The sequence below is a fragment of the Nelumbo nucifera genome, chromosome 7, assembly GCF_055504915.1.
Source record: "Nelumbo nucifera cultivar China Antique chromosome 7, China Antique-T2T, whole genome shotgun sequence".
NCBI classification, from domain to species: Eukaryota; Viridiplantae; Streptophyta; class Magnoliopsida; order Proteales; family Nelumbonaceae; genus Nelumbo; species Nelumbo nucifera.
In genome coordinates, this window is record NC_142655.1 from 56,439,698 (window position 1) to 56,461,620 (window position 21,923).

General features: G+C 42.3%; 1 protein-coding gene across 4 annotated transcripts in view; it reads left to right on the top strand.

The window, feature by feature from the left end:
• The window catches only part of LOC104599691 (thioredoxin O2, mitochondrial), a 35,511-nt gene extending 13,904 nt beyond the window's left edge, over window positions 1-21,607 (top strand). For 2 of the 4 annotated variants that reach the window (XM_010262324.3, XM_010262325.3), the window contains exons 5-6: window positions 13,545-13,589; window positions 21,266-21,607. In XM_010262324.3, coding sequence (XP_010260626.1) covers window positions 13,545-13,589; window positions 21,266-21,364 — 144 coding nt within the window. In that variant the 3' untranslated portion in view covers window positions 21,365-21,607. Of the gene's footprint in view, window positions 1-13,544; window positions 13,626-21,265 lie in introns of all 4 variants that reach the window. The other 2 variants (XM_088891850.1, XM_010262326.3) reach the window with 2 other exon arrangements.
• Window positions 21,608-21,923: the final 316 nt, after the last annotated feature.

Here is a 21,923-nt window from a genome sequence, read left to right on the forward strand (position 1 = left end):
TGCATTCTTCTCATCAAATAATCTAAGAAGGATCAGTTAACATGATCATAAGCCTTCTCTAAGTCAATTTTACAGATCAGACCACTTTCTCCACCTCTTAGTCTCGAGTCTAGTAGTAGTTCATTTGCTGTGAGAACTACATCCTGAATGTGCTTGTTGTGGACAAAAGCCCCTTGGTATTTAGATATCAAAGAATCCATCACCTTCCTTAATCTGGTGGCCAGAATTTTTGATAAGATCTTGTAGACTTATCCAACCAAGCTGATTGGCTTGAAATCTTTTAGCTCATTTGCTCCTTTCTTTTTGGGGATCAAAGATATAAAGGTTGCATTTAAGCTTCTCTCGATGGCAGCAGAATCATGGAATTCCTCCAAAACCCTTAATAAATCAGCTTTAAAGAGCTTCCAGAACTTCTTAAAAAACAACAAACTATCGGGGCCCGGCATCTTCTCCCCTTCCAGCTCTTCAATAACCTTCCTTTACCTCTTCTTTTGAGAAAGGTTTTTCCAGTTCTGAAACCTGCTCCTCAGTCAAGCAATTAAAGATCAAACCATCCAGTTTTGATCTTATCTTGCAGGGTTCCTTGAACAACTCTTTATAGAAACAAGCAAAAGCATCTGCTATGTCTTTCTCTTTTTGTACTACTTTTCCTTCCACCTCCAGCTTTTGAATAGAGTTAACTCTCTTTCTTGCATTGGCTACCTTGTGGAAAAAAAAGAACAGTATTATTGTCACCTGCTTTCAACCACATTGATCGAGCTCTTTGCCTCCATTTGACTTCGGCTTGGTGCAACATAGTATCTAGAGTCTTCTTGGCAATAAGCCTTCTTCTCCTTTTCTCCTCCTCTAAAGATCCCCTCTCCTCCTCTGCATCAATGTTAGCTATTAATTTCAAACATTCTTCCCTTTTTTCTCTCTCTCACAATTTTACCAGTTTAACAATGTTTAACTGATGAATTCACCAGTTAATCAGTTCAGAAGAAAAAAAAAATGATGACAAATCACTACTTCATCAGTTCAACTGTTTGGTCCAGTCCCAATCTGAAAACATTGGTCATAAACATCAAGAAACAATAATTAATAAATAATTTCACTCCTTTCTTTCCTTAATAGATGGCTCTTTACTTACTATTTCCCGCTCCATTCTGTTGGGGCTTGCATCAGGTTTGATTTTTTTGGGGATTCCTCCATCATCTCCTCTTCCTGTTTGTATTCCTCCAACAAAGTACAATTCTGGTTCAAGATCCATTCCAAGTCCTCCTCTTGTTTCTTTTTTGCTAAAGGACCCCCTTCTCAATTTCCACCCCAGCACTCTCCTTCACCATTCCCTTGCTACCATTTGGTTGTTCTATGCCAGGATATCTGTTACAGGCATAAAACCCAGATTAGTATCTAAAATGGACAGGCTATTAATGGAGGTGAGTAAGCCAGAAGTGGGGTATCAACTGTAGAAGTCAAGCCTAAGCCTTTTCCTTGTTCCTGATTCAGCTATGGAAGTAGACTAGGTTCAACCAAAACTTTGGGAGGAAAGGAATGCTAGAATCTTCCTAGAGAAGGAAAGAAGCTTTAATGAAGTGAAGGACTGTATCTTAACAAGAGCAATCCATTGGCTGAAGACTTTTGGTCATGTTTGCTGATTTTTCTTTTGATGATCTTTGGAGGAATTGGTTAGCAGTGGCCAGTTCCTCCTGTAGGAAGAATAGAAGTATGATAGAGTGGGAACCTCCTCCAAAAGGTGTCATTAAATTAAACTTTGATGGTAACAGCCAAGGTAACCCTGGGCCTTCGGGTGTGCTGAGAAATAAGGACAACAGCATTATTTCCTTATTCTCAAGACCGGTGGGAGTGGGAGACTCTACAAGGGCAGAAATACTAGCTGTTGTACAAGGGATCCAGATTGCAAACCAGCTTGGGCTGAAACATCTTCTAATTGAAGGGGATTCTCAGGTGGTAATAGTGTCGCTTTTAAACCCAGATGCTGTCATTTGGGGCTACAGAGACCTCCACAAAAAAGTGAAGTGGTTAACTAGTAATAAGAGAATTGTTGTTAAATGGGTAAGTAGGTTGGCAAATACTATGGCTGATTACTTGGCCAAACAAGGGGTTTCCAGGGAAGGTCTTTTTTGTGCTACCTTGTAACTTGTTCCACTGAGTTTGGAAAGCTGTAATTAACTAGTGTGGAGAGGTCACATCTCATTCCTCTCCTTGGGAAGCTTGTACTCTTTTTTCTTTGCTTATTAATAAAGCTCATTCAATTATCAAAAAAAAAAAAAAACATCTCCAGAGGATCTTCCCTCTTCTGTTTTTTTGATCATAACCACATTTCATTAATTAATCACAAAAATATTACAAGGATGAAGATAAACTTTTTTATCTTCCAGCTGGAGCTTGAGCTCCCAAGAACAGAAAACGGAAAAAATTACACTTGTGCCCAAAACATTAACTCCCTCTCGACTCCTTGCTTAGCTAACCCATCAGCAAAGGAGTTAGTTGATCTTTTCACCCAGCTGATCTTGATTTCCATCTCTTGAACCAGCCATCTAAATTTCCTCCTCTCATTACTGTACATCCATAAACTGCTATTTTCTTTATTCAGCTACCCTACCACCACCTTGAGTCTCCTTCAATGATGAGTTTTCTTATATCCATCTCCTTAGCTCTTTGGACTCCTTCCAGAACTGCAAAAATCTCAGCCCTGAGAGAATCACCCACTCCAGTTGGGCCTGAAAACATGGCTGAAACAAGCCCATTCTCATCCCTAAACACACCTCCAATCCCCGATTTTCCAGGATTTCCCCGACTACTCCCATCAAAGTTTAGTTTTAAAAAACTGGCCGGTGGGGGTCCAAGACACACTCATTACTGTTTTGGGCTGGGTGCAGTTAGCAATTTCACTCCACTTCCTCAATAAATCATCCACTGTGAAGTCTGTAAAACTGAAGTTTCAGCCACTATACTACCCTTACATGGATCATTTCTCTTAATTCTTCACTGTCCCTCTCTACTTCAGAGGAGATCCTGGAATTTCTTTCCTCCCACAAAGCCCAACATACAACAGCCCTCAAGCATCTCCACATGGTTCTTTTCCTTTTCATTCGACACCCAAAGAAGGAAAGGCTTTGCAAATTTGATGGAGGATTCCATCTACCCCCAAAGAGGGATAATGCCCACACCTAAATGGACTTGGCAAATTGACTAGTTACCAATAGATGAAAACTAGTTTCTCCATCCGCTTTACAGAGAACACACCAGTTTGGGGATAAACAAGTCTTCGGTCTCTTCTTTTGGAGCAAATCACTAGTATTGATTCTTTCCAGAAAAGCTTCCCAACAAAAACCACCAACTCTAGGGGGAATTGGTCTTCACCAAACCTCATTGACTGGAAAGGGAGGGGGAATAGGGCTAGGGGGCTGACTTAGTACTTTGAAGAAAGAGGCACAAGAAAATGAGCCAGAGGGGGGTGGGGCTCCATATTCTAGAATCCAGCTTAGTAGGGTCTAAGAAAACATTATCAAAGATACCAAGGAGGCTTGAAATACTATGCAAATCTTTATCTCTCACAGCCCTTCTCAAGTCCAGATTCCACCCAAACCCAGAAGATGAGGATGAAGGGGTAATGAAAGAAGAAACTAGCTTCTTAAATTCAGAAAGGGCATATAAGGAAGGAAACAAGTCCATAAGAGGGGTGTTCTTCACCCAGATTTGTTCCCAGAATTTTATGGAGTTGCCCATGTTCAAATCATACATGATGAGAGGAGAGAAAGTTGGAAGCAGATCGTGAATGGATTTCCATGGTGATGCACTTGTGGGCCTAGCTCGAATTCCAGCATCCCATCCATTTTGCTCCAGCCCATGTACGCTTACCACTATTTTAGCCCATAGTCTCTCATTTTCTATTGGGAGTCTCCACAACCATTTCCCCAAAAGAGCCAAGTTCCTTTTCTTGATGTTCCCAATCCCCAAGCCACCTAGATTTTTGCTTCTGCTCACCACCTCCCAGCTCACCCTATGGTACCTTTTATCCTCCCCTAGTTCCCAAAGGAAATCTCTCATCATCTTCTTCGATCTATTGGATACCTTTGCTGGGATTTTGAACACTAAAAGGAAATAAATGGGTAAGTTAGATAAGGTAGCTTTGATCAGTGTAATCCTCCCACCAAGGGAAAGGTAGTTCTTCCAAGAGGCAAGTCTCTTTTCAAATCTTTCTTTTTGTTATAATTAAAAAGGATCAATTTCATTAATGAAAACTAGTACAGTTACAAGTTTCCTTTGGAGAGGCACGAGCTGCGTCCTCTCTCCTACCAGTAGGAATAAAGACAAAAGATAGAAGACAGATTTAGTCTACAATTGAGCCCAATACAAACTTTCCCTATATACCCCTTGCTTTGCAAGACCATCAGCCATAGAGTTTGTTGACTTCCCCACCCATTGTATTCTTACAGTCAAGCTTCTTATTAGGCAGTTGAACTTTTTAATTTCATTCTTAAAACACCACACAATAGATTCCGGATTTTGTAGCCAGCCCACTACTACCTTGGAGTCCCCTTCTATTATCATCTGTTCCACACCTATCTGCACTGCTAATTGTACTCCCTGGATAGTGGCAGCAAGTTCCGCCCTAGTAGAGTTTCCAACTCCTATGGGTCCTGAGAAAATAAGGCATCCCTAAGTAAGTCAATGGCCATCCTGAAACTTCACAACCCAACAGCTCTGTGCTTTCCCTGATCTCACCCTCCTCTAAATCACACCCACTATACAACTTTTCTCAAGATTCACCTTTAAGTTGGACATTTGTTCAAAAAGTTGTATCACCAACTTCATGCTCCTGATGTACCTCAAATTATCACCTTCACAGAACAAAATTGTGTCATCTGCAAACTGTAAGTGGGTAAGGGGGGTTTCCTCCCTCCCGATTTTCCAGCCTCTTAACAGGCCCCTCGAATCTGCTCTTTGAATCAATCTCCCCAAGAAATCAGCGACCAGAGTGAAAAGGAAAGGAGATAGGGGGTCCCCCTGTCTTATTCCCCTTACAACTGGAAAGAAGCCCACCACTCACTAGCATAGAATAATGACAGTTCCGAACGCATCCCATGATCCATTTACACCATCTAGGCCCAAACCCAAATTTGGACATAACTTTCATCAAGAACGACCAGTCCACCAAGTCATAAGCCTTTTCTAAGTCCAGTTTACAAACCATTCCCTTCTTCCTGTTCTTCCTAAAATTCTCCACACTTTCATTGGCAATCAAGATTTGATCAGTAATTTGTCTTCCCCTCACAAAAGCTCCTTGATTTGGAGAGATTATTGCTGTAATGCTTCCTTCATTCTTAGAGACAAAACCTTTGCTAGGATCTTATACAAGCTATTCACCAAACCGATTGGCCTAAAGTCCTTTGGGTGGGATGCATCTTTCTTTTTTGGGACCAATGCTAAGAAAGTAGAGTTCAGACCCAGGTTAACCACATCTTCTATAAAATTCCTCAAACACTAGCAAAATGTCATCTTTTACAATATCCCAACAGTTTTGATAGAAAGCCATTGTAAAACCATCCGAGTTTGGAGCTTTTGTTCTATCCATAGAAAACACAACCTCCTTGGTCTCCTCCAACTCAAACCTTCTTTCCAATCTCTGCCTATTGTCCTCCCCTGCATCTAGCCATTCTAGCCACGTCCCCCTACTTAGTGGCCTTCTTAATATGGACTTAAAGTGTTCAACAAATGCCCTTACTATTTCATCCTGTTGTGTTAAAGCAACACCCTCCACTTCCAGTCTTGAGATAAAGTTTTTCCTTTCCCTCCCATTTGCCATTGAATGAAAAAAATCTGGTATTTCTATCTCCCTCTTGCAGCCATTTGCATCGAGATTTTTGCCTCCAATTTATTTCCTCCTTATGTAGACAATCTAACTGCCTTCTCAGACCTCTTCTTTGTTCCTTAGTTGCCTCTCCAAATTCTCCCCTTCTTTCGAATCAAGGAGCTCAATTTGATCCATCAAAGCGCTCTTCCTTTCTTCTAACCTCCCAAATCTAATTGATTCTACTCCTTGAGCTTGGCTTTCAAAAATTGAAGTTTCTTATGAAATCTCATGCCTTCCCAATCCACAGCTGGGTTACACTCAATCCACCACTCCTTGACTCTTGTAGTAAACCCAGGATGGAGCAACAACATATTCTCAAACCTAAAAGGGGCAGGCCCTCCACTCCTTTCCTCTTTGCAAATCACAATTGACCAATGGTCCGAGGTCAATCTAGGAAGAGCTCTAGAGGCTAGGTTCCCCTAATGGTCTTCCCAATCCAATGAAAATAGGAACCTATCCAACTTAGAGCAGATGAGACTCAATTATAGATTGGACCAAGTGAATGTCTTGTGGGCTAAAGGTTACTCTTTAAGATCAAAGGTATCCACAAACTGATTAAATTTCCTCATACTGGTTGTCACCCTTTGATTAATAACATTGGTTTTCTCTGTAAATCTAATCACATTGAAATCCCCACCCACACACCAAGGCCCATCCCAGAGTCCTCTGGTATCAGCCAATTCCTCCCACAATTCCTTCCTCTCTCTATAATCATTTGGTCCATAAACATTTGTTAGTACCCACACATATCCATCCTCTTGCTGCTTAAACTTCAATGAAACTGAATATTTCCCGATTAGTTCCTCCACACCTTCAACCACATCCTTCTTCCACATTGTTATTATTCCCCCTAAGGCTCCCCATGATGGGGCAGCCACCTAGTTAATCCCCCCTGGCTTTCCATATACTCTTTGCCCATCTACCATCAAACTCCATTCTTTTAGACTCCTGTATTAGTACAATGTTTGGATCAAATCGCTTTAACACCTCTTTAATCGTTGTTCTTTTCCTTGCGCTTCCTATACCCCTCACATTCCAGCCAAGTATCTTCATTTTCATCTCTTTCTTAATTCCCTTTTTCACCCACTCACTACTTCCCCCCTTTCCTTCTTTCTCCTTTCACCCCAAACTTCTTCACCCTCCAATTCCTTTTTAACCTCCCAACTTCACTCAATTTCCTTTTCTTCACTTTGATTTCCTCCTTTTTCTTTTGTAGGCCACCTTTCAAGACACTCAAGTTCTCCATTCTACATCCCAATTTCCCCACAAATTTTGCTATTGAATCCTCTCTCCTGTCTCCCTACACCAATATTTTTTCTGCCATTTCCTTTTCTTTTCTCCTCTCCTCTATTCTCCTCTCAGTTGACCTCTCCCCTCTAATCTCAGTCATACCCTCCCTCCACAACACATTTTGTTCTACCTCATTGAATACTCCTTCAATAATTTCCCACACCCTCTCACTCCTATACCTCCCTATCAACTCCCCCTTTTGATCTTGCATTAAACTCTCCACACTCTTAGGGAACCCACCACATTTGTTGGCTTCACAAACTAGGGCTGCAGAACATGGAATGGGATCAGAATCTGGAACAAAGGACACAGAAAACTCATCAGTAGCAAAAACTGAATTAACTCGATTACCTGGGTTTGTTTAGAGGGGTGGAGTGGGATCCGGGCAGGAGTTCACAGCCTCCCTCACTAGTTCCGAGGGTTGGTAATTATCTGTCCCCCTAAGTTGGTTGGGCAGCATTTTTCTCCTTTGGCTAAACTGGCAATCTGTCCTCCCCCTTGTTTACCCCTTGTTAATGTATTCCTGCTCTGCTTCAGGTTCCCCTGATTTGCCACACTACTTGTGCCTTGCACAATCTGAAGCCTTGGAGATGGGTTATTTCGGTAAAGTTCATCAGCCTCATTTGCTTCAAGAATCCCAAGAATTCTCTCATCTCCCGTCGAGCCTTTCTTGCCGTCTGAACTGTTTTTCCTCTCCTCTTCTATGTCTCCCCTGAAATAAGCCCGCAGTGTTCATTAAGCCCATATACCTTCATCGTAACCTCCGTCATCCTCCACACTACCAATACTGGTACCAACGGCTGAGCTATAGTCCGAGTCTTCATTCTTCTCCTGCATCGAATCCATCCTTCGTCCAAACTGGCTTCTTCTTCACGTCTTTCTCTTACGAATCTAGGGTTTGGTCTCATTGCGGAGCGCCTCACGAAGCTTGGAGCAGCCCTATCTTGACGGCGCAACCACTGCAAGTCCCCCTGTCGACCACTTTTCTGCTGCTGCGTATTCTTCCTTGTAGTCCTCCCCCTTGTAGACGATGATAGACCAAAAGGACGGTCTATAGTCGGCACCTCTTCCTCCCTCTTACCCCGACCCACGTGACATTTTAAGTTATCACGTGGGTCGCTTAAATTGAAAACCGGTTTAGAATTTGAACCTCCCTTAACCCCCACCGATTCGGACCAAGCCCTGTGTTTCTGGCTTGGTCCACTTATTTCCTTTGCCACATCAGCATAGGATAAGTTCCCTACCTCAAACTTACTTTTTTCAAAAAAATTTGAATTAATTACTCTTAATAGCTGGCTTGTCGCCTGGTTTACCCACGTTGACTGATTTAATTCCATTTTGGTTTTCTCTTGAGATTTTTTTCCCCCACTCTTCTTCCTCCACGTGTCCACCACCATGCCACCTCTTCTTCATCTTCAACCTTTCGACTTCTTCCCCACCATGCCTGTTCGACTTCAGACGCCACCCACATTCTGTACCAAGCTCCGTCTGAGCAAACTTAGAAAAATCTTGGTAAGAACTCCTGCTTGATTCCGGCGACTTGCAGCTCCACTGCCCCCAGATTTCTTTTGTTAGCTGCCATCAGTACCCCACCAAGGCTTTGAACAATCTGCTCAAGAACAGAGTCCCTCCACAGATTGAAGGGGAGACCTAACAATTTCAGCCGAGTGCATCCATCTTTCACCTCCACCTCATTACAGATAGGGCTCCATTTCTGAATCTGAATGAGGCTTCCATCTACAACCACCGTGTTGAAGCTCAGCTCTTGGTCGCCTACATCAAGAACCACCTTCCTTTCTGCAAAGGGAAATAAACCAGTTTCGTCCTTCAGGTTAATTTCCTTAACTACTTCCGTCGGAACCTTCTGCTAATCCTTCACACTCCTATCAGCCATTAACACCATTCATTTTTCTCCATTTGTCCACTCCATCACCCACCAATATTCTATGTACAGAGGAACAGGAAACCACCACACAGGCGCTGTAGTACCTAAACCTCTGTACTCCCCCTTATTCCAATCACATCTACCTTCTCCTGGACCTTTCGGCCAAGGTCTTTGGAATTCTGGACAACTGCCTTCTCACCTTCCATCTTCTTCCTTTCCACAGCCACCAGAAATGACTGCAACTCCTCCACGAATACCATCCACCCCTTCTGCCTCTTACCTTCCGGTAGACAGACCATCTGTTTTCCAGTTATGCCAAATAGCTCAGTCACAGTGATGAACCACCCCTTAGTATTCCTCCTCACTTCAATTAAAAAAGTCCTTCCTGGAACTGTCATAGAATTTTTCCAGCCTTCCTCCTTACACGAGTTGATAGCACCATCCAAGAAGCCTTTCATCCATACAACAACCTCCACCGGTACCAGTATAGTCGCCTTATTGTTCTCTCTGATTTTTAGAACACACCTTCCTTTGTTCCAATCCTTTTCCATCTTGAAGGACTTGTCTTCCATCACCTCAGAACGCCATTTCCCAATAACTTTGGACCCCTTCTCCGCAGCCATATCCTCTATCCTGTTCTCATCAGAACTTTGTTTTCCTTTCGATAATAGAAAATGAAATTTTCATCAAGAAAATAAATGATACAAAAGGTCTTACTCGAATAACTTTCAGGTTCCTTGGATTAGAACCTTTTAGGAGGCTTTTCTTTGGTTCATCTCTAAGCAACCTCGATCTTCCCTCTTCTTGTAGGTGGGTTAATGAAGTTGCTGCTGAAAACCAATGACAAAGTAAGTGAAAAGAAATTTCCCCATTCGCATTGCAGAAAGGCAGATGTGAGGAGATAAGCACCAATTGGGTATTTTTTTTTGAAGGGTCTCACATGTGTTTATTTTTGAGTGAAAAACCTCCCAACAGAAAATCCTCACCTTGGGTGGGGCAGGTCCACTCCACACCTCTTTCACCGGAAAGTTAGGGATAAGGTCATGAGAAGAGAGGGACTTGAAGAAGGAAGAGCAAGAAAAGAAATCAGAAGAACAGGGGTGCCAAACTCTAACTTCAGACTTCGGAAGATCCAAAAAGACATCTTCCAAAGAGTATTAACTCTATGCCCATGGGGATTTCAACTTCCCTCAGGTTGCAACTAAACCCAAATTTCCACGATAACCCATTGGAAAAAAAGACACAAACTGAGAGATGGTTTTATTTTTAAAAGAAGAAAGCTGGTATAACAAGGGGAATCTTTCTTTTAAAGGAGCATTACCCCATCACAGATCTTCCCAAGATTTAATTTTGTCCCCAGAGAAGAATTCATACTTAATAAGAGTAAAAAAAACAAGGCAGCAGACCCGAAATTGGTTTCCAAGGTGTTGAGAAGGTACCCCTTCCATTCAGCCCGACATCCCAGCCATTTTCATTCATTCCATAATACTCTGAATTACTTATTTCCATAAACAATCTGGTTTCAGGGGAAAACGCCACAACCACTTGCCCAACAAATCCTTATTTTTTAACTCTATGTTTCCTATACCTAAGCCCCCTCCTTTTTGCATTTGAAAATAGTGGCCCGATTCACTAAATTATTATTTTTGTTTTCTCTTGGGTCCCATAAAAAATCTGTCATAATCTTCTCTAACTCCTTTGCCACTAACATTGGAATTTTGAAAACTAAGAGGTAATGGATTGGAAGATTTGCTAAGGTGGATCTAATTAGGGTGATTTTCCTTCCCAAGGAAATGTGGTTGGCCTTCTACCTTTCTAATTTCTTGTTAAAATTTTCCACTATAGGTACTTCGTTGTCAATCCACATTCTGGCAACCTAAAATGGTAGGGAACCTCTCTCTCTTACCTTCCCAAATTTGCTCATGTCTTGAAGTTCACTTATCTATCCCAGTGATTTAAAAGGTGCGCCTCAGGCGCGCCTAGGCGCATTTTGGGGTATGCGCCTCGTCTAGGTCCTTGGCACACCTCATTGAAAAGGCGCGTGCCTGGTGCGCCTAGGCATGTGCCTGATGCACCTTGCGCCTCTGCCCAGGCGTGCACCCTTTTAAAGTTTTGCGCTTTTTCCTGTTTTTTGAGTCTAACGGCTGGGCCGGGGCTCCACCCCTGGACCCCCAACCACGCCCCTTGAGGCAAGCCCGAACAAGTCTATGTTAGGCACGCCCCTATTTGCTTATGTTGTTCATTCATTCATTGCAATAAAATATCTTCTTAAAAGGCAATGAAAGTTGTAAAATCATTATTTTTTTATGTGAGAAATAAGAATTTCAAACCCTAACATAGACTTGTTCGGGCTTGCCTCGAGGGGCGTGCTACAAAGGTGACTCATAGAATCAAGAAAATTAAGGAAAAAAGAGATTGCGGGCTTTACATGCTTGAAAATGTTTTATATGTTTGCTTTTATTTTTAAATTTTCATTTGAATACACTTTACATGTTGATGTGACGGTTTCCGGTCACGTATCATTTTTTTCTTGATGTGTCAATTTTTTGGCTAAGTACCTCGTCATCTCGTCTGCTCCCAAGTGGCCTGTGACCTAGAGGCTGAAGTGGAGCTCCCTGGTGGCGAACTGCCTTGATGAGCTGCCTGGAGGTGAGCTACTTTGATGAGCTGCCTGGAGGTGAGCTACCTTGATGACGAGCTCCCTAGTGTAGTGCAACTCGATTGCTACCGGCAAGAGGTGATCTGGCTACTAGTAACGACGGGAACTGAACTGGCTACTCCCTACTGGCGATGATCTGCTCATCTTTGTAAGCGGTGGGAGTTGAGGGACCTGCGAGAACTAAATCAGAGAACCCGGGGGTGTTTACTCGGTGAGGTCACTTCGATGGCTAAGTTAGCGCAGTATAGTAGTAGAGAGCTTGAAGATGATAAGAGGATGAGAGAGCTAGAGAGCAGAGGTTATCCATCCCTTTTCGCATCCTACCTTCGCCCTTGGGGGGTGAGGTCTTTATATACTGGAGTCCTCATGGGTTAGGTGGAGCAGTTCCTGGATCCCAGTTGTGATGGGACTGGTTTGCGTGTTAGGTGGGTGAAATGCCATCAAATGGTAAAACTGTCCCTTCTTGTCAGAACCGGGGAGTTGGTGAACTAATATAGCCGTTACAAGTCACAATCCTGTAAAATGCGGGGTATGGAGGTGTGTTCGTCGAGGTTGTCAGGTTGGCGCTTGTGTCAGGCCGCCAGCTCGTGCCAGGGCCATGTCGCGCCAGGGCCAAGCTGCCAGCTCGTGCCAGGGCCAGGCTGCCAGCTCGTGCCAGGCCGCACCTGGCGGGACACCATCAACTTAGCAAAGGCAAGTTGTTGTCAAAGTGGTCCCGGGTGTCGCCTAGTTGTTCTGAGGTGCCAGGCTACATGATGGCGAGCTGTCTGTGTTGTAATGATGGCGAGCTGCCTAGTGGTGAGCTGCCTGTGAGTGTTGCATGATGGCGAGCTGCCTAGCTGTCAAGGGGCTGCACTTAGTTGGCATGAGGCTGCCAGGTGTCATAATGTCATTGGAGGGCCAAATCCGCCCTCATCATTTGCCCCCCACTCCCGAGATGAAAGCAACTCGGCGAAGGGAGTATATTTCTCCTTTTAGCCCGTTAGTCGACGAGCTTGTAAGCGCTGATTTAGTTTCTTAGGTTCTGGGAGCTGCTTGGAAGCGAGCTGCCTGTAAGGTGCTGAGGTCTCTGCCAGTTCGGTACTTTAGCCCTTAGATTCTAGGAGCGACTTGTAGTCCACTCTCCTTGACTTTGCCCATGCCGACGAGGCGGTTGGGTCTTGTGCAGTAGTGTTGCCCATGCGGTAGAGGCGACGTGGTCTTTCAGCAGTAGTGTGGCCTGTAGGCTTTGGGAGGGACCCGTAGTCCACTCCTGAACTTTGCCATGCCGTTGAGGCGACTGGGTCTTTCAGCAGTAGTGTGGCCCGTAGGCTTTGGGAGGGACCCGTAGTCCACTCCTGAATTTTGCCCATGCCGTAGAATACCTGCAACCTAGAATACCTGCAAATCTTCTCACCGTAGATTCTCCTCCAAGTTTATTCCCACCAATTTGGGTTGGTTTTGTTTATAGTATTATTTCATTATTAATGCAATTCTTTTGGAGCATCCAAGTGATAAATCGATGAAACTGCAATTTATAATGCTCCAATATTCCTCAATCACATTTTCCTGTTAGGAACGACAAAAACAATTATTCTCAATGTAATTCTTACCAGAATGGTTCTGCAGACTGAATGTGAAGTGACTTCACATTGTATCTACTAAAACCAGATCACCTTAGAACTTATTACTCAAGTCGATATATATATTTGTAGTGATGACAATATTTTTCCTTTTGCATTTATTGCAGCTGTCTGTCTTATGATTGTAAAATTTCCTTTTTTTTTCTTTGTTTTAATTTATAAAAAAAATTATAGAATTTCTTTTACTTTGAAACTTTCACTGAGCTTATTATTGGTAATCTGTTGCAGGAGGGGCTTGAGGACACATTAAGCGAGTTAAATATTACCTCTGTGGTAAAAACCCACTTATCATGATTTGTTTTGAAAATGGTTTGTGCAGTGCACTACTTTCACATTGTAGCAACATATGGTTATTCACCTAGTTAAGTCATCTTGTGGTAATTAATTTCTGGTTCTTTTTTATCTTGAGACACTCACATTTAAATATGTCTAATCCATTATAACCTCATTCAAAATCACCACGTGTATAGCCAATATGTGTCTAACAACATATGGTCATTCACCACAGAAATTATGGGTCTCTAAGTCTAATGATCAAGGGGTTCAATCAGAATGTTAGAGATCTTACATGTTTGAGATAGTGTCTCTAAGGAGGGAGGGAGATCTGCTCCAACACCTAAAGGCTGTAGTCTCAGGGTTGACCAAAGTTTGAAATGTCGATGTTGGTGGAAATGTCGGTCATCCAAATATGAGAAACATGTCAGAAATGTCGGAAATATTGTAAAAATTATAGATATGGTGGAAACATTGTAAAATGTGCAAAATATAGAATGTTATTTTATGAAATGATAAAGGAAGCATAGGCACGCCTTTTTAAATTATTATCTTATTCTAAATCATTAAACAAAGATAAGAACCTAAGGTTATGAATAAAAAATATATTCTAAAGTTGCCCTATAAGCCTTAAGATTCGGAGATTTATGATAGAATGAGTTAAAGCAAAATTTGAACTCAGAAAATGTAAATGGTTGTAATATATTAACCAAATAATCTATTACACGAACAAAAACTAATATTTTATATCTGAAATGAATATTGAGTTAGCTCAAAGTGGTAATACAATAACTTGTTACTTCACATACCTACAATGTTGTTACCAAATTATGTTATAATACTCTTATACTCCACATAGAATTGGTAGTGTTCAATGGGGAATATGTCAATTCTAGTAAAAATTTCATGTTGTTACCTGTTTGTTGGAACACAGCTGCCGAAGGAGAAGAGAAGAAGAAGAAGAGAAAGTTTTGAGAATGGCGGCACACCTCTCTAAACCGACCCTACTCTATTATATATAAGTGTATTACATAGTGTTACATGAATAGACTAGAATGCCCCTGATTAGTGATGGGACACCTAGACAAATAAGAAACACTAAATAAGATTAGGCCCAATAACTAATGGATGTCAATCATGTCAATCCCCCTCAAGCTACCAACACTCCCCCTCAAGCTACGCATGGATGTCAATCATGTTTAGCTTGCCAAGTAAGTCCACGAATTTTATTGAAGCTAGCCCTTTTGTTAGAACATCTGCAATCTGCATCTCGGAGGGAGTATAAGGAATGCAGAGTTCTCCTGAGACTATTCTTTCTCTGACGAAGTGTCAGTCAATCTCAATATGTTTCGTTCTATCATGTTGCATTGGGTTATTTGCAATGTTGATGGCAGACTTGTTGTCACAGTGCAACCTGAGAGGACACTCGATCTTTATTCCGAGTTTACCAAGAAGGATCTTAAGCCACAGAAGTTCAGTAACACCATGAGCCATAGCTCGATATTCAGCCTCTGCACTTGATCTAGCAACCACATTTTGTTTTTTACTCCTCCATGTAACCAGATTTCCTCCAACAAAGGTGTAGTACCCGAAGGTTGACTTCCTGTCCCCAACAGAACCAGCCCAATCTGCATCAGTATATGCTTCAACTTCAATTTTATTGTGTTTTCTGAACATAATTCCTTTCCCCGGGCAAGTCTTCAAATATCTGAGAATCCTTTCCACAGCTCTCATGTGAGGGATTTTAGGAAAATGCATGAACTGACTGACAACATGTACAACATAAGCAATATCTGGGCGAGTGAGAGATAGATAAATCAACTTCCCCACCAGCTTTTGGTACCTCTCTTTATCAAGGTAGTCCTCTCCTATTGATTCCTGTAGACCATGGTTCTGCTCTATTGGAGTATCTGCTGGCCTACACCCCATCATATTTGTCTATTCTAGAAGATCAAGGACATATTTCCGTTGACATATATAGACCCCCTCTTTTGACCTAGCAACTTCAATCCCAAGGAAGTATCTTAGATGGCCCAGGTCTTTGATTTCAAACTCAGCAGCCAAGAACTCCTTTAGTCTTTTTATCTCTTCTTGATCATCCCCTGTAATCACCATATCATCCACATAGACAATAAGTGCTATAAGTTTGCCATTTTTCTTCCTTATGAACAAGGTATGATCTGCCCTACTTTGAGTATAACCCACTTTCTTCATGGCCCCACAAAGCTTCTCAAACCAAGCCCGAGGAGACTGCTTACGACCATATAATGCTTTTCTCAGTCTACACATTTTCCTGCCAAGCCCATAACCTAGTGGAGGATCCATGAATACCTCTTCATGTAGGTCGCCATTTAGGAAAGCATTCTTCACATCCAACTAATGTAGCTCCCATGAGAAGTTTGCAGCTAATGAAAATAGAACTCGGATTGTGTTGAGTTTTGCTACTAGAGCAAAGGTTTCTTTGTAGTCAATCCCTTCCTTTTGAGTAAACCCTTTTGCTACAAGTCTGGCCTTGTACCTTTCAATGGACCCGTCCTCCCTATGCTTTACAGTGAACACCCACTTGCATCCAACAGTGCTTTTTCCTTCCGGTAGATCCACTAATTCCTAGGTCCTTGCTCTCATTAAGACTTTCATTTCTTTGTTCATAGCCTCTTTCCATCTTGGGTCAGACATTGCCTCTGAATACCTAGTAGGGACATCCACAGAAGAAAGAGCAGATACAAAGGAACAATAACGAGGAGACAAATGTGAGTAAGACACAAAATCAGCAATGGGGTGTCGGATAGTACAAGAACGGGTAGGCTTACGAAGGGCAATAAGGAGATCCAAATCAGAAGTATGTGTGATAAGATTACCTGGAGGTGCTGAGACAGGTTGATCCGAGTCCAATTGGTTGCAGTCATGAGTTAGAGGGCTCTTTTTCCTTCTGTTGTAGGTGATTCTTATATCCTTTTGTTGCCTCCTGGAGTCTTCAGTAGCATCTGCAACATCAAGAGTGGTAGCTGGTACAATGGGAGCCTCACTAGGTTCACCCGGGATACTACAACTAGGAGGATCAGGAGGAGAAGATGGAAGGTCAGAAAGAGGCACAAAAAAGGAGGGAACAGAGGAATCCTCTTCCATCCCGCTAATCTCCCCCTGAAGAGGATTCTGGGAAGAATGAAAATAGGACTGAGACTCAAAAAACACCACATCCTTTGTGACATTTTTTCTTGGTGACTAGATCATAACACTTGTAACCCTTCTGTGTAGGAGAGTACCCCAAAAAGATTCCTTTCGTAGCCCTAGGATCCAACTTGGTCTTCTTTGGATCCTTTACATGTATAAAACATATACAACCAAAGACTTTAGGTGGAAGAGAAAAATCTGGAAGATGAGGACAAAGGGCAGAGAAAGGAGTTTTCATACCCAATACCTTGGATGGCATTCGATTTATCAGATATGATGCAGTAAGGACTGCTTGAGACCAGTAGTGCTTGGGAACCTTGTGCTGAAATAGTAAGGCTCGAGCAGTCTCCAATAGGTGTCTATTCTTGCGCTCAACAACCCCATTCTGTTGGGGGGTACTAGCACAAGATGACTAATGTATCATTCCAACATCCTCCATAAACAGGTTCAAGGATCTTTCAAAATATTCAACGGCATTGTCTGACCGGAATTGCTTAATTTTCTTGAAAAATTGTGTTTCAATCATTTTGTAAAATGTCATGGTTATCCGTGGCACTTCATCGCGTCCTTTTAACAAATAGATCCATGTGCATCGTGAGTGGTGATCAATAAAACTGATAAAGTACCGAAAGCCATCAACAGAAACAAGGGGTGAAGGGCCCCAAACATCAGAGTGGACTAAATCAAAAGGAGCTTGAATTTCATTACTAGAAATTGGATAAACAGTTCTACATTGTTTTGACAGCTGACATACTTCACAAACTAAATTTTGACTTGAAACACCCTTGAATAATTCCGGAAACAACACTTCTAATGATGAAAAAGGCAAATGACCTAGCCTAGCATGCCACAGATGTAACCTAGCTATTGACTCTACATTGGACGGACTACTAGTAGCAGATGTTTGTAAGGCCGAATTGATGTCTGCATCAAGGTAGTAGAGACCTCTATACTCATGACCGCTCCCAATCATTCTCTTCGTCAATCTGTCCTGAAAGACACAATGAGTAGGAAAAAGGTTATGCTACAATTCAAATTCTTGGTAAGCTTTGAAACAGATAAGAAATTTGAAGAAAGATTGGGAACATGCAGAACATATTTGAGTGAGAGGTCCTTGCTTAGGTCAACCACCCCTTTCCCAGAGATGGTGGAGAAAGAACCATCAGCAACCCTCATCTTATCTTGGCCAGACAATAAATGATAGGAAGAAAATAGAGAGGACATATGTGCCATGTGGTCAGTTGCACCGGAATCAATAATCCAAGAAGCAGGATCAATAGAACTAGTTGCACTAAAAGCAGAGACATTATCTGATCTGGCAAGGGAGGTGGGAAGCAAGAGAATTGGCCCTTAGATGGGCTAGAGCCCGGCTAAGTACCTCTACTTCATCAGCAGTGAAACCCAAGGACCCTGGTCCGGAGGAATTAGCAATCTGTCCCATGGGAGAAGAAGTAACTGTGGATGAGTGTTTTGAGCTATCATCACTGTGACTGGCAACAAGATTCCCACTTGCAGCTTGACCCTTCTGGTGCTTCTTATCTTTCCTCAAGGCAACTGGTTTCAAATGAGGATAGAGAACCCAACAAGTCTCTTTCACATGCCTTTCACCTCCACAATGAGTGCACTTAAGATGCCTCTTGTCCGAGTATTTATTCCCCTTTTGATTTGTAGAAATTAGGGCCGAATGTTCAACAGGCTGTTCAGCTGGCTTAATTTGAGTATCAGCTTGCATCTCTTTTCTTCTAACCTCTTCATTCCTCACTAAGTAATAAACACGATGTAAATCTGGCATTTCATCCCTTCTCAGAATTTGAGACCTTATGCTCTCATATATTGGATCTAAACCAGCCAAAAATTTAAATGCTCTGCCCTCTTCAATTTGTTTATCATGCCTTTCCTTGTCTTTGGCATTCTCCCAATCAAAATATGTTGCAACAGTCATATCCCCTTGTCTCAAGGCAGCAATGTCTTGATTCAGTCTATAAATTCTGGCATTGTTTTTTCTCTGCCCATAAGTGTTAGAAACTTTCTCCCAGATCTTGGCAGCAGTGGAGAAGTGTTGAACAGTCCTAGCTACTCGTGGAGTCATTGGAGCAAGTAGCCAGGACATAACAATAGCATTCTCCTTACGCCAAACTGCATATTCTACACTACCCACTTCAAGTTCCTTCTTCAGCCCGTCCAAATACCCAGTGAGTTCCCGAGAAGTGATGAAGAGCATGGCTGAAACAGACCATTCTCTGAAGTTGTACTCATCCAACAACACATTAGTGATCTGCAGGCTGTGCAGATTTGGATTCTCCAGATTATGAGACCTCCCACCAGTCCTAACATCCCTAGAAGACTCTTCCCCGGATACTGAAGACATCTTCTCCTACTTGCAAGAATCACAACTGCAAACACAATATACAGAAAGCTGTTTCAGACTTACGGAAATTGTTACACTGCAAACTCAGTCCTGAGAACCCGTAACAGAGCTGAAACCAAGAGCAACACACGGCTGCACTGTGCTGACTTCTGCTGTGTTTTAACCTCTATTGTCGCAGACTGTAATCACCCCTACGACCAGCCCTAGGACTGCCGAAATCAGTCCTCCCACCTAGATCTGTTCCACACAGATCTCTCTTAGCTGAATGGCTACAATCTGCTGTAATAAGTCTAGTAGGGCATCAGCTTCTGGGACAAACTCCCCTTGGGCCCTACAACCAAGGGAAACCCTAGATGTAGGTCTTGCTGTGTTCTACGACCAACCCTAGGGTTTCTTTGCAGCAACCAAGATAGAAAAGAAAAAGAAAGAGAGTTAGATAAGAGTAGAAGAGGAGGCGGCGGCTGTAACCAGGTGATAGATTAGAGCTCTGATACCATGTTTGCTGGAACACAGCTGCCGAAGGAGAAGAGAAGAAGAAGAAGAGAAAGTTTTGAGAATGGTGGCACACCTCTCTCAGCCGACCCTACTCTATTATATATAAGTGTATTACATAGTATTACATGAATAGACTAGAATGCCCCTGATTAGTGATGGGACACCTAGACAAATAAGAAACACTAAATAAGATTAGGCCCAATAACTAACGACTTAAGACCCAACAAAGATAAGCATACACATTAAGACATCCGAACCAACATTACCCATGGAAGTGGAAATGGAAGTATGTCGTGGAAACTCTCTCTTGCACTCCACATAGTGTTATTGGGGAAATGTCGATTCCAATAAAATTTCGTGTCGCTACCCATGGAAATGGAAATATGTTGTGGAAATATTAGGGAAATTAGGGACACTTTAAACCATGGGGTTGACCAAATTTTAGCTTGAGGGATGGTCTCATTGGGTGGTCTCCAACTGGGGGCAATCTCATCTATCTGGGCAAGAACAAACACTGGTGCATGTGCACCACTCATGAATCAATTAATGTCTACACCTTCAAATGATTTCAGCATCATGTTTCAATAAATAACTCTAATTTGTGTCATATATGCAACTATTTTTGAGAATCATTTCATGCAAATATTTGATTGAACCATCTAATATCTCATGGGACCTGAGAGATGAAAGTGACTTCTCAACTAGGGCTTATGATGATTTAGAGACCAGAGGAGATTCTGCACATTTGGTGGAGGTAGTGCAGGTCAGAAAGTTGCAGTAACACTTAAAAAACTGTTACATGATGTCTTGTGGGTTGATTCATTGAATCAAATCAAGATGAGAAGCAGGTGGAGGAATGGGTATCTAAAGACAAAAAATTGCTAGACCAACACTGTTTAAGAATGGGTGGAGGTTTATTTCTGTAATCTTGCTAACAAAGAAGCAACAGCAGTATTAGATTGGGAGCTTTGTTAACAGTGGCAACCTGAACTAAGAATTGGCTGTTTGAGTCCTGTGGGGATTATGAGCTGACCCCATATAATTGGGATAGGGCTTGATGACTATGATTAAGATGTAAAGGGCAGCCCAGTGCACGGGGCTCCTGCCAATGTGGGGTCTGGGGAAGGACAGGTATACACAACCTTACCCCTGTACATAAGAGAGGCTGTTTCCAAGATTCGAACCCTGGTCACCCAGGTCACAAAGGGCAGCCCTAGGATTAAGATGTATGCAAAGAAATTGATTTGGCTTGTGGTGGTGGGTATTCATGCTGCACGGTCTGTGTAGAGGGAAAATCTGGAACTCCGTTGAAGACCTTGGCAATGGGGTACACCTGTGAGCATAGAGAAACGTCAGAGACCCTGAGTAGGTGTCCCGGGGTAAGAGTCTCTGACGGTCAAGTCAGATTGGACTTGCATGTGGCGTCTAGCCTCCTCTGACAACATGTATCCCCACTTGGAATTGGGATCGGCTTTTGCTTTATTGCTCATCTCACTTGGAATTTGGGATGAAAGATGTCACATTTAACTATTTGAAATAATGCAATTGAAATTTTGACATGCTTGAATATGTTTTGTATGCTATTTATTTTTGCATTTTACTTTGAATAGTGTGCTTAACAGCACTTTTTTCTCTCTTGCAGCCAACGTTTCACCTTTTTTGTAATGGGGCAAAGGCTACTGAAGTAATCGGTGCTGATGTTGCACGTCTAAAAGCTACCGTGGAAAAGCTCTACGAGTAATTACTTGGTGAGAATGAAAGCACAGCCGATAAAAAGAGGGCGTCATTGCTGAAACTATACGGGGACTAATCTGGAACATGTTATAAGCTGGTTGTATAGTACAAGTACAATTTCATTGTACGTGGAACATATGCATGGGTTAAAATATGCTGTTTTTAACTTATTCTTAGTAAGCATTTGATTTAATTTAACCTGACTAGATGTCACAAGTTATTTGATTCAAGTATTTTATTTCCTGGGACTCGTGGCTATTCCTTTTCACTCACACCCAAGATTGCAATTCTGCAACACACAATCACAGACAAATAACAAAGCAGTCAAACAAAGTAAACCTTTCATTTGGGGCCAACTTCAAAGTGATAAAATACTGAAGCTAAAATGGCATGCATCATTTCGGGAGAGCTATAGTAAGGAGTTGAATACAGGCTAATGAGCTGATCGGCAACCAGGTCTCTCTTTCTCTCTGTCTCTCTGTCTCTCTCTCTCTGTTTGGGTGGGTGAAAATGAGTTGGATCGGCTACCAACACATTGTGCCAACAACGTCCCCACCATCCATTGC